This window comes from Dreissena polymorpha, chromosome 16 (genome assembly GCF_020536995.1).
Source record: "Dreissena polymorpha isolate Duluth1 chromosome 16, UMN_Dpol_1.0, whole genome shotgun sequence".
Classification (NCBI taxonomy): domain Eukaryota; kingdom Metazoa; phylum Mollusca; class Bivalvia; order Myida; family Dreissenidae; genus Dreissena; species Dreissena polymorpha.
This window is the reverse complement of record NC_068370.1, coordinates 35,649,638-35,663,548: the sequence shown is the minus strand read 5'-3', so window position 1 is coordinate 35,663,548 and position 13,911 is coordinate 35,649,638. Positions and strand designations below refer to the sequence as shown.

At 34.3% G+C, this 13,911-nt stretch overlaps 1 protein-coding gene across 1 annotated transcript in view; it reads left to right on the top strand.

Moving 5' to 3' along the window:
- Positions 1-250: 250 nt before the first annotated feature.
- The window catches only part of LOC127861760 (laminin subunit alpha-1-like), a 163,012-nt gene continuing 149,351 nt past the window's right edge, over positions 251-13,911 (top strand). The window contains exon 1 of the mRNA XM_052400440.1: positions 251-442. Coding sequence (XP_052256400.1) covers positions 376-442 — 67 coding nt within the window. The 5' untranslated portion in view covers positions 251-375. The remainder of the gene's footprint in view (positions 443-13,911) is intronic.

Genomic DNA, 13,911 nt, shown 5'->3' with positions numbered 1-13,911 from the left:
AATGAAAAACTTCAAAACATGCCAAAATCTTTGAAAAGGCCCCTTTAAATTCGACCAAAAGCAGCAAGACTTTAATTACAGTGTACGATCAATTAATGAGTATCTCAGCTACCGACAAGTACGACACGTGTACTGCATGTGCAGCAATTACACGATGCACGCACTTTTCATAATTTGAATTTCGCGCGCATGCTACAACTTTTAGAAAGAGACTATAGATCAATATACAGCGCCCCCTGAAGAATGGGAATATACATCGAGTTGTCGGCTGCCGCGAAATTTGGTATATCGTTCGAGTTTTTGGTCACGTCTGTTTTACGGGAGAGTTACATGTTTGTGGATTAAAGCGTATTTAAGACATTCTGCAAATGGAAAATGGGATTTAAATATAAATATTGCCTGTTAATGTCCTTAATTGGGATTTTACCTGAGTTAATTAAAGGTGAGTAGATGTCACATAAAACATTCTTCGCGATTAAATCAGACGACAAACATTCTGCATCACTACTCGTTTTATGCAAACCGAAGGCAACAGAACGTGTAAATTATATTGCCTATTTTGCATTTTAATTAATATGAAAGGTTAAATTGTGTAACGTGTCGATTTTTATCTTATATTGATGAATGCAATAAGCGTTTAAATTGTTTATATTGAAAACGAAACATCACAAAATGTGATCAGATGTGAAAGTTTTAATATTTACCTACGCGTCTGGCATTTTAATATGGTACTTAAAATCATAAATCAATGCAGACTAAATCAGTCACTTTCGTTTTAAAGTTGTATATTGCCCATAGTCCATATGTATTTTCTAGTTGCATATTGCAAATACGATATAATACGCCATATGATGTTGTTTGAAAGTGTTGTTATTTACTGGGAAAAATGTATACTTTTAATGGAACTAGAATTATACTAATATTAACTAATGTTATATTTATGTCAATTACTAATTTAAGCTTTAAATATTCCTTGTATTATTATAGGTTGTAATTTTATATGAAAATATTATTAAATTGTCCACATAACATTTTTATAGACTCATATTTGAAAGCCTAAATTTCTTCGTTGAAATATTTAAAAAAAAGTGTAGTATTGAACAAGCACATCTCCTGAGCTAATGTCTTTAAAATCCTTTCCTCAGAGAAAGTAATGCGGGTGTTTTCTTGCTTGTTACAAACAAACTTTTGTGCAATTTTCCCTAATTGTAAGGCCTGGCACACTTGATACATATTCAAAATACCATGTTATCCTATAACTGTTCAAACAATTACATGGTTATGGTTTTACGTTGAATTTCCTAAGGTTCTTACATTTTCATTTACTGCTTTCAGATAAAATAAAAGCTGTTGCATTATTTTTATTTTCATCTGTCAGTTGATTGTTATATTGATAATAAGAATTACTTTTTTCTAGATCCAGTGCATGATTTTCAACGTAATTTTGGAACAAGTATTATATGTGCAGAAGAAACATCATTAACTCTAAGGAAATGCTCCTTGAAAAAAATGTATGTGCGAGTACATGTACATATTGAAATCCCATTGACAATCCTGATAACCCTCTTTCACCATCGCATCTGTTACATCATAAAGTGATAAAAGATGAGCGTAGGTTAATTTTTCTTTCCATCAGTGTTCCATATCCTAATTTGCAGGTAGTTTTCATATGGTATATTAACAAATGCCAATAAATTGTTTGGTTTAGAACTATATAGTTTTTATTACAATTAAGTATCCAATTCACAAATCTCTCTTTGCCTCATGTTTGAAGTATGGCCTTTGTTAATTGTTTATATCAAAATATTTTGAACATCAAAACTTTCTTTATGGTGTCAAGTTCATTTTGCCAATATATTTATATTAAGTGATGTAAAAACATTAACCCATTTATGCCTAGTGGACTCTCACATCCTTCTAAATTGGATCATTTTTTTCCCCCCAAAATTAGGGATATCTAGTATATTTATTTCTATATTTATAATATTTCTTACAGAAATTCCTTTAAGCAAATAGCGTCTGGGTCTACGCTGTTTGCGAAGGCCCTTTTTTCTAGACACTAGGCATAAATGGGTTAAAAATAAAAGGGGCTAAAAGGTGGTATTTCCCATATATTTTGGGAGGCTGTCTTGTCTGTGCAGTTCATCTTGGGTTCAGTCACCTCTCTCAGCAAAACATGAGCATGGTTGTAGGTTGATTTCCTCCTTGTACTTCCTCTTCCACCTCCATGCAGCAAAGACCACACTAAAGTGAAAATCCTGTGTTAAGATGCCAACTAATGGTTCCACCCAGTAAATGGTTCCACCCAGTAAATTGACTTCATAGCTCCTTAGTGCACAGCCCCCGGCCCCCCCCCCCACCCTTTTGTGTATGGTTTGACTTTTCAACAACGAATATTGACAAAAATACATAGTTTGAAAAAATAACCCTCGTATAGGAATTATATATACACAAGGTATGAAACGCACTATATGCCTATTGCTGAAAGATTGTGGAACACTGGACGTGACCTTTTTCATCGAAAACACACGTTCCCATGCAGTTGCAGACAAAATGCAACTGGATTCGTTAAAAGACAGTATAAGCAACGAGATTACACTACTATTAACCGATCTGCTCGGCTAATAACTTCAATATTCAATTAAATTCGACTTTCTCGCTACATGTCTGTGTTTTGCTGTCATATTTTGTTGATCGAATGCTTGGTTCTAAAACGCCATATCATTGGCCAACACAATGAGAACAACCAACCATATGACGCGTTATAAAATTAAAATGGTGTACATGTGTAGATGAAACACTGAGTGACATATAGCGAGAAAGTCAAATTTAATTGAATATTAACAGGGCCCTCAATCTATCAAATCTGCCACCGAATTTCGGCGGCAGTCCCCCACCTGAAAAGTATACTTTTTTCCCCTATTTTTTATAGAAAGATGTGTCTCATGATTATTATATCTCAATTCTATTTCAATTTAATCTTTTCGAACATACTAAATTATGAAAAATGCAATGAATATAGTGCAAACATGTACAAAAGAAATAATGAGACTGAGAGAGTAAGTAAAAAAATCCCCCATAAATGGAAACGCCGCGAAAATTCCCCCTCCTAAGGGCTGCGGACCCCTTCCCCCAAAGTAGTGTGAGTGCCCTGATTAAAGGGGGGGGGGGGCAAATTTATGATACTGCTGCCTGTGCCTTAGTGAGCCTATTGGCCTCCATTAAAATCAACCTTAAATATCAGTTATCTAATCTAGTCAATTCACACATGTATTACATAAGATATTTATGATATATTTTATCATTGGTATCCTGCAAAACAAAAAATATGATTCTACAAAATGTTTGCATCTAGGGCAGTTGTTATCAGAGAAGGCTTAGGCACAAATGAGCTTGATAGTGGTATGAAACATACACATTGCAACTCAGGGGTGATATCATATAAAATACATGTTATCTTAGGTGTTATCTTGATCCCTGAATAATATTTCCTCTGGATGTTATCTTTCCCCATATCTCCACACTTATTTGTTGGTATGAAAACGGACTTGCCATGATTTTTGGCAGTTACACAGACAGTCCCTGTTACTTTTGGTTCAGATGCCATTAAGCATGGGGTCATGCTTTGAAAGGCAGTGACCCGAAATTGGTGACAGCTGTATTGTGATCATTGTATAGCAACTTTGTGTATTTAACAAATACAGTAATAATATTTATATTATTGTTTCAGTATAGAATTAAGATTGTATTCAGCTTTGTGTTTTTTTTTTCACCATTTCAGCGCCCTCCTACTACTTTGGGGGAAGGGGTCCGCAGCCCATAGGAGGGGGAATTTTTTGTAAATGGGGGAATTTTTATTTAAAAACAAAATAAAACAACTGTGTCTAACTGTTAACTTATAAACGTATATTTCTATATACATGTATGTGACTGTCTATAGGGCAGAAAGGTGGACTTTTACTCAAACTAATGACTATATAATAGTTATCTTATTTAAATGTGGGTTGGTAGGTAGGCTTTTTTTTCTTACCACAACACTTAATTGAATATTTTACTCAATGAGAATGTCATTATTTTCAGGTATCAGCAGTGTGAAATGCATGACGACATAGTACCGTAGGTTTCCACGTATAGCGCGCAGTTTTTTACCTCCAAAAATCAAATTAAAAAGTTGATGCGCGTTATACATTGATACAACGCTATCCTGGCTGCTAAATTGGTAAAAATATGTTGTGTAATCGTAAATAATCAAAATGGCCGCCATGTTTTTTTTTCCAGAAAACCACCACCCTATAATCTTACTGACTGAGGGGCCATTGTCGAAACAACCATAAGTCGCTACTGGTAGGTATGAACGCTGTAGAAGAAGTTTTGTCAAAATAAATTTGTTTGAATAAACTTGCGGACATTTCTTTGTTTGTGTTTTAACACTTCCTTTTCGATGAATTCCGATGGGGATTGTTGTCGAGAGCAGGCAAAGGTAGGTGCGAACGAGGTCTTTTTACGGCTAACGGTAGGTGTGAAAGGGGATCATTTTGCACTTCGTAATTGGCAGATGATATTGAGTAATATGTGCCACGACTTGTGACAATATGCAATTGCATTTTGTGTGTATAAATATTCAACGTTCAACTGTGGTGTTTCAAACTATCGTTAGCAATCGCCTGAACTACAACACAGAGAGATATTGACATCGTCCTTCGCCCGCATACCTCAACAATTGTATCCCTGTCTTCTATGCGTAATTCAAATTTACCGGTAATGCCCACGCTTTCCCCGAGGAAAAATCACACGATGTACACTAATTCTTATTTTCTCACGTTTTTCACGAAATGCACGTGGACTGTTAATCTTTTGCAAGAAAATTATAAAATTGTCAGAAAAGTATAGTGCTATGCAACCCCTGCTCCTAATCATAATGACGCTTCCTATTTTGAATGCTTAATTAAGCTTTCCAATGCCCCGGATTATTGGACTGTGTAATAGTAAAATGGCGGCCATTTTCGGTCCGATTTGGTGGTTTTATTGTCTTGAAATATTTTTTTCTCCATTTTTGCATTTAAAAAACAGCCTGCGCGCTATACACGGGTGCACGCTATACGTGGAAACCTACGGTACTAACTTGCAGATATAGTTCTTAATAAGAAGATGTTTGATCCAGATTGTCTTTCACTGTAAATTATTGTACAAATAAATATTCTTTGAAAACTAAAGACTGCATTTTTAATAAATCATTTATTGATTAGAATAAATGTTAATGAAACAAAACATTAACAAAAATAACAATTCTGAACGATTCAGACACTTTCTGCAGTTGCGTAAATTTTGGACATTAAATTCAGATGCGGATTTAATAAGAGAATTTTTGTTTGTGTCAGAGGTTGAAAAACAGGGTAAGTCGGGTAACCGGAAACAATAATTCTTTTTTATTAGAAATATATTGGACAAAGCGATATAACAGACCGTGATATATTGGAGTCAATTTTCAACAATAAATCAGCGTTTTTTTTGATTTTTAAAAATTTTCTGAGGGGAAAAAATCAGTTTTTTGGGGAAATAAATATACTTTTCAGGGGGACTGCAGCCGAAATTCGGCTGCAGATTTGATAGATTGAGGGCCCTGCATTTTTGGAATGAGACTAGGTAGCCCTGGATAATTGGGGAGAGTTGCCTTTTTTTTACTAAAATTGGGAAATTTGTTTCTTGTTGGGTTCGTTTGCATCAAATAATTTTAAAATTGATAATAAGAGTGTTTGCAATATTTTATTGACACAGGTTCAATTTCTAGGTTATTTAAATTAAATTTAAACAAAAATAACTTAATTGTTTTTATAAACCTTCAATTTAGAATATAAGGCAGTCATTTTGAAAAAAATATATAATTTTTGAGATTCGGAAAGGGGCTGAAATTAGGCCCTAAATTTGTCCAAAATAACACACTGCTGTAAGATAATCTTTTTTGAGCATATTGTGAACAAATTTAAAAAAAAAATAAACACAACATTTGTAATCTATTTAAAAAGATACATTATAATGAAACAATCTATATTTTCATAACATCCAGTTTGTGACATTTAGATTATGCGAATTTATTAAAACAGTAAATTTGGACCCATTTAGTATTTTATTCTCAAAATGCCAAAGTAATTTTAATATTAAAATTGTTGAAAGAGTCCGTGTTGATAACATAAGTTGCCACAACGATTAATTCTACTGATCATCCTTACAAGTTCGAAACCCTGAATTGTTTGATGTTGTTTGAAGAACTAATACCGGTAATGTTATCCTCACAATCAAGGGTTATTCAGCATTAAAATTATGCAATTCTGATATGATCCTTCTAATATTACTGGTCCATATCTTTAATTTTTGGCAGCAAGTAAGAAGCAGTAATAGTATGTGTAAACAAAGCCGATTATATGAGCAATGATACAAATTTTTGCTTTAGCAAAGTAACAGGGGAATGAAGTTTTTATTTTAATAATAGCTTTATATTGCCTGTCTTGAAATTCCATTACCATCTTAATTAGCAATCTTGAAAACACAGGTTTTTTTCAAATGTAAAAATTATGTGTGCTGTTGAAGGACCTTTAACAGAAAAGTTTATTTTAAAATCTGTAACTGTATTTAGATTGAGATTTGAAGATTTTCGTAAGTGTTGTTCTCAGTCTCATAATTTCATAAAATATCTAATAACTTCATCTTCGTATTAAACCTACGTTCACTCGAATGCGCTATGTGTCTTGATTGACCATTACCTGTTACCTTTTGTGGTTGTGACCATTATCCGATCAAATCTGATCAAGACGTTCTTCATGGACTAATTAAAAGAGACTTGTGATTTCATTGGTTATCAGTTGGGTCATCAATATTAATGAAAACAAAATTTCATGGGGTTGTTCTCCCACGCTTTACAATGTATTGATAACAGAAAATATTCTATGGGTTTTGAGCATATGATTACTTTGCTTTTTTAAAAATCTTTTAATTTAATTAGTTCAACAAAGTAATAATATGTACATGTAACGCAAAAGTCTTGCTTGTAAAATGACAGCATTTTGTTGTCTACATGTATAAATATATGCAAAACATTAGTAATACATTAAGAAGATGGTTATATCTTTTTGATGGTATTTCACTCACTATATCCCAGCATGGGTCTTCAGTAGGTAAGAGTAGGTAGGCAAGAGTTTTGACAGTTCGATTTTTACTTAAAAAGATCAATAGGAATTAGGCACTTGATGTTTGGGTATATGGCTGAGTGATTAATCAGCTTATTTGCTTCAAAATTGTTCTTTTGCACAGACTTGTAATTACTCAACGATAATCCAGTTGTGTGAATTGTTATTGTCATAGGGTAGTGCCCCTATATGGGAATATTAGTAATCACCAATCTCTGTAATCCTCTTTTAGAGGATATACACAATTACATTGAATCAGAAGGTGTCTACAATATCTGTCAGACTGGATTTGATCTGACTGACAAACAGTTTTATTGTAATGAGGTGTTGCTAATTTGTATCTGTTTCTTTTTTCTTCACTTACTTTGTAAAGTTATTGGGTCTTACATGTGATTTTGTCACTTTTGGGGTGAATTTGCAAATCATGTGAAAGAAATCTTGATAATGTTATGAAATGTAAGGAAATAAATCCTATGTACTTGTTAGTCCTATGGAAGATGTTGTTATAACTTATGCTATTATATTGAAACTTATGTTATCAGTGATTTTTTTTGCTTTTATTTGTGACAGCCTGTGCAATTTGAATTGGGAAAATGAGCACGATAAACCATGAAATTGGGAAAAAAGGCACAATAAACCACGAAATTGGGAAAAATTTAGCATTATAAATGTGTAGTGTTTTTCCCAGGCCGTTTTAGAGTGGCGAATCACCATGCCCTTGTTTTGTTTCGAAGCGCTGCCCCTTTCAAAGTCAATTATCGCCGAGCTGCCCTTTTCAAAGGCAGCCACCTTGCCCTTTCATGACATAAGCACCCTCTGTTTTTCGCGCCCTTATTGATAACATATAAATAAGCATAATAGCCCTCTGTCCAAACTACCTTGCAGACTAGTGTCAGAGTATAGCCCCAAGGCCGCAAAGATTTGCTCGGTTATAAATTAGTCATGCGTGAATTACCCAGTGTCAATATTTATCGATAATTTCAGTGGCATGGTAATGTATGCATGCTAGTCCACAATAAAATCATGGACAGTTACTTCGGAGACTTCTATTGAAACCAAGATTTTCCTCGTGGAAAATGTGCTTTTCATGCATAATACAATATAATTTATATGGAGCTGCACATTTTGAGTGGTGAAAGGTCAAGGTCATCCTTCAAGGTCAAAGGTCAAATATATGGGTCAAAATCGCTCATTTAATGTACACTTTTGCAATATTTCAATATTCAAGATAGCAACTTGATATTTGGCATGCTCATGGAGTTGCACATTTTGAGTGGTGAAAGGTCAAGGTCATCCTTCAAGGTCAGAGGTCAAATATATGTGGCCAAAATCGCTCATTTGATGAGTACTTTTGCAATATTGAAGATAGCAACTTGATATTTGGCATGCATGTGTATCTCATGGAGCTGCACATTTTGAGTGGTGAAAGGTCAAGGTCATCCTTCATTGTCAAAGGTCAAAAAAACAAATCAAGGGAAGTAACAAGCTTTAAAGGGAGATTTTTATTTATCATTTGGCAGGTACAGATCATTTTTACAAGGGAAGTAATATTTTGTATTATATCCCTTTAAAAAATATTACTTCCCTAGTAAAAATTATCAAAGTTTCACACGCTTCTGAAATCCAGAGGTGCTAACAAACCTTGCAAATTAGCTCTTAGAATTATCAACTGATAAATAAGCCCAATAAATGGAAATAGGACCTTATTTATTGGCTAGAAATAGGGATCAAATTTAGCCAAGCTGGTAGAAAACATTTTTTTTATTGAATTAAGACGGGGAAAATTCATTTAAAAATAACTTTGGTAAAATGTTTTGTAGTTTTACTCAGTGACAGAAAATTATACACTTAACAAATGTATGATGTCAACATTTACAAGCAAATTTCATTAATATGAAAACTTAATTATGACTTTTTGTGTGTTTGGCTTTTTCTTTTAATGGATTTCATGATGGATATATGCTGGTCGAGACACATTGGTGAATGAAATATCATTATGCTCAAGATGACACTGAATTAATGTCAAATATGTCAAACAATTCCCCTTACAATTCAGTGACCTCTAAAAACTGATGTGACTTTTACCATGTCACATCCTGTACGAAAATGTTTGGGCAGACTGCAACCAGATTATGTGCAGAATAAAATACACAAAATCTGTGTAGAATATGTGCAGAAAATATTTGGTGTCCATTTTAAATGAGTTGAACCAGATTTCTATTTATAGATTTTTTCAATATAAACAAAGAACGAATTCTGTACAGATTTTACGAATTATTTAAATTAAGCAGAATTTGTTCGAGGCAGAAAAAAATCTGGCAGAATTAAATCTGGGGAGAACCAAAATGTGAGAATAGAATTCTGTGCAGAATAAAATCTGTTTAATATTAAATTCTGTACAGAAATTTTTTCTGTACAAAAATGTATGCAGGAAGAAAAAGCAAAATAAACAGTCCATCAATAAATAACACTTTTTTATGAGATTATAAAATGTAAACAATAAAATGTACACAATGAAATATACTGACAGTACCAATATTTTTGTTGTTGTTGTATTGATCACATTATGACAGGGTAAAAATTAAACAATCTAGCACCCCCTATTTTTAGTCTCAATTTAAACAAGATGATTTAATTTATTTCCTGGAGTAGTCTATTTGGAGTGTCACTGCCTTGTTGAAGGAGGTGTCATCTGGCACTGTTTTGCTGTGGTCTTTGCACCACATCCAGACATAACCTATCAGAAAAAAATAAATGTTTACACATTCACATATTTATATCATTCCTCAACAAGGGCACCGCATAACAGGTGCCAACGCTCGGCTGCGGGTGCAGTTTTAAATAAATAAAAGCTTGTCAGATATATTTTTTTTTTCTTTTAGAGGCCACAGTGACCTTGACATTTGACCTAGTGACCCAAAAATGAGTGTGCGTGTAGAACTCATCAAGGTGCATCTACATATGAAGTTTCAAAGTTGTAGGTGGGAGCACTTTGATTTTAGAGCAAAATGTCAAGGTTTAAGCACGTCTGAAAGGCTGACGCCGGACGGCGAGCTGGCTATGACAATACCTCGGGTTTTCTTCGAAAACAGCCGAGCTAAAAAACTAATACATGGTGAAACCAATTTATTCTAACTACTCAGTTTCAAACAGTAATGCCATACCTGTATTAAAGACATCATACATCAAGTGCCAGCCCAACAAAATTCACTTATAGCACAAACATCCAATTGAATTTCAAACCATTGTTTGATTCTAGTATTAATTAGACCCAAAGTTAAAATGCGATCCCAATAGTTTTTTGGTATTTAGTAAATGTTACTTTGACCTTGATCAGACTTAAACTGCAAACAACTAAATTTTCTACGTTTGGATTATTGTTTGATTTTGTTGGATTATTGGCTGTTGTCAACAGCATATCAACAATATGCCTGTCATATCATTAAGTTAACCAACTCAAAGTATTCTGGAATAGCTGGTTTACCAGGACCAAGTGCTTATACCAAACAGTGAAACTAATGTCAGTAAGTTGAGTAACAGACAACTGCACTACTTCATTCAGAGGAAGGGTGAGAATGGCTGTAAAAAGGATAAAGCTAACACACAATTTGTGTCCAATACCTCCATCCAAGCTCAAGTTAACCTTTTTATGCTCCCCCAAAATTTATTTTGGGGGGAGCATAAAGTCGCCGCTTCGTCTGTCCGTCCGTGTGTCCGTCCGTGCAAATTTTTGTCCGGGCTATTTCTCAGCAACTAATGACCGGAATTCAATTAAACTTAATGAGAAGCTTCACTACCAAGAGGAGATGTGTATATTATCAGCGGGTTCCTGGTCGGATGATTTTTCACAGAGTTATGGCCCTTTGAAATTTTCCATTAACTTTACATATAGTGCAATTCTTTTCTGAGCTATTTCTCAGCAACTAATGACCATAATTCAATGAAACTTAATGGGAAGCTTCACTACCAAGAGGAGATGTGCATATTATCAGCGGGTTCTGGTCGGATGATTTTTCACAGAGTTATGGCCCTTTGAAATTTTCCATTAACTATACATATAGTGCAATTTTTGTCCGGGCTTTTTCTCAGCAACTAATGACCGGAATGCAATGAAACTTTATGGGAAGCTTCATTACCAAGAGGAGATGTGCATATTATCAGCGGGTTCTGGCCGGATGATTTTTCACAGAGTTATGGCCCTTTGAAATTTTCCATTAACTGTGCATATAGTGCAATTCTTGTCCGGGCTATTTCTCAGCAACTAATGACGGAATTCAATGAAACTTTATGGGAAGCTTCACTACCAAGAGGAGATGTGCATATTATCAGCGGGTTCTGGCTGTATGATTTTTCACAGAGTTATGGCCTTTTGAAATTTTCTATAAAAAAAAATTTGTCCCCCCAACTACTGTGCCCTCAAGACGTTTCCTTTTATCTGAATATATAGTGCAATATTGTGACCAAAAAAACCTTTGGGGAGCATCACCCGTCTCCGACGGTTTCTTGTTTATTTTTAGTGACACATTTGGGCTCTGTATGCAATCCCTATCTTGGCCTCAATGCAAGGTCATCAATTGAGTCTAGGCAAACTTAAGTTATTGACCAGATACGCCATACCCGCATTTAATTATCTCATTTTTTATCTTCTTTGAAAACCTGGTCATAAATTTAAATAAAATTCCTACCACTGTTTCATTATGTTAAATACCTAGCAAAAAAACCCAAGACAAAATGTACCTTTGCAGGCAGAAATGATGACGGCATCAAGCACAGGCTTTATGTCATGCTTGTTCCCCGCCAGAACCTGACCTCTTGACCGTTCTTGTGTCTCCCTCGGATTTATGGCTGTTTAAAAAAATAAATGAAAGCACTTCATTCCACTTAACTAAAAAATATATTTTAAGACAGAAGTTGATCTAAATCAAATCTGTGAACATTGCTAATCAAACGTTAAACTGAAGCATTTGTCAAAGTTATGTATGCTTTATGATGATACAATCAATGTTTATTTCTCAAAAAGACTAATAAAAAAAGACTTTTATGAAAAAAACTTTTACTTTAATACCTTACATAACCGGAACTAAGTTTCACCATCAGGTAAAAGGCAGCACTGCAAAACTTGCGCAATCCAAATCTTTTTATTGTGGTTGGATAATGTTCCATCAGTTGAACCATCTGGAAAATTATAATCATTTATCTTTATTAACTTGCCTGCTAATGCAAATAAAATGAGGGTCAAAGGAAAATATTGAGCTTACCAGTACCAAAGACCCAAAGTAACTCAATTGATTTGTGCAGTTTGTCACTTGTGTTCAGAAGATTTCATTATAGCAATACAAGGAAGAATTACCTTGGTGTCTATGTTTTTGTATGTATAGGAACCATTTCCTAACTTGGCGTATTACCATTAAAACAAATGTTGTTGTTTTTTTAAGATTAGCAAAAGTGCTATTATTTGAAAACAATGTTCAAAACATTAGTTTCATAAAGATTTGACATTAAATATTTCCACAACAGTGTTTACATGGTAAATGTTTGAGGCACAATGAATAAAAGGCAATCACAAAAGCTTACAATAAGAACAACCTTGTGCTCAAGTGATCTAAAAGCCTCCTTAAAAGATCTTATATATACATACATAGACTGACATCATATAGCTCACCATGAGCATTTAGTGCTTAGGTGACTTAAAAAAAAAAGTTCTGCTCAAATTCCAGCGATTTTCCTTGTCCAATTGGGAAAAGTACCCGTACCGGTCCGATTGGGAAAAATTGAGTCGTGAAAACCTCAAAATTGGGAAAAATCGAGTCGTGAAATCCTGAAATTGGGAAAATCGCGTCGTGAAGTTTGGGTCTTATTGAATACATCATACAGTTCATACTTAATTGAACATACCCATTTAAATAATCATTTGCAGGCATGCCTTAATGACCATTAAGTTATAAAGTTTATATAAATAACAAAATATTATAAAGAACACACCAAATCAATTACTAGTTGTTTTAATCTCTTTTAAAGCAATGTCTCTCTCTTTCATTTTTGTGAAATTTCAACAATCTTTGATGTTTAATCATCACTCAGTTGCTTGCATCCCTCCCTGCACAGCATCATTATTGCTGTCAATGTGTCCTGTGATTGATGGTTCCGATTGGTTTTTTGGCATAATATTTGCTATTATGACTCATTTCAAACTACGATAAGGTTACAAACCGACGTAAAACAGTACGCTGGCTGCCTGGCAAAAGAACCGGAAACAGTAACAACTCTATTGATTGAATGCGCTGAATAATAAAACCCGAAATTAATCGAGCGCGTGGTTACACACAACTATACGATTTTCTTTGTTCGCTCGCCGAAAGTTGGTTTTTTTACGAAACTTTCTATCGTTTTGAGAAAAAATTCGGACGCTGATTGGGATTTTTCCAGATGCCGATTGGGAATTTGGGAATTTTCGCTCGATTGGGAAAGTACCGTTTTGGGAATTTGGGAATTTTCGTTCGATTGGGAAAGTACCGTTTACCGGTACTTTATAAAGAAGGAGGAAAATCGCTGAAGCCTCAATAACTTCAGTTTGGGTGGCGATACTGCATATATCATTTTTATGCAGATTCATTGCTTTACATACAGACCTAGCATAGGAATTCATTCGGGGACCAGTCATTTCAAGGTCAAGGTCATTGTTACAAAAACTAGGAAACTATGATTTATGCATTATAAGTTGAATATGCAC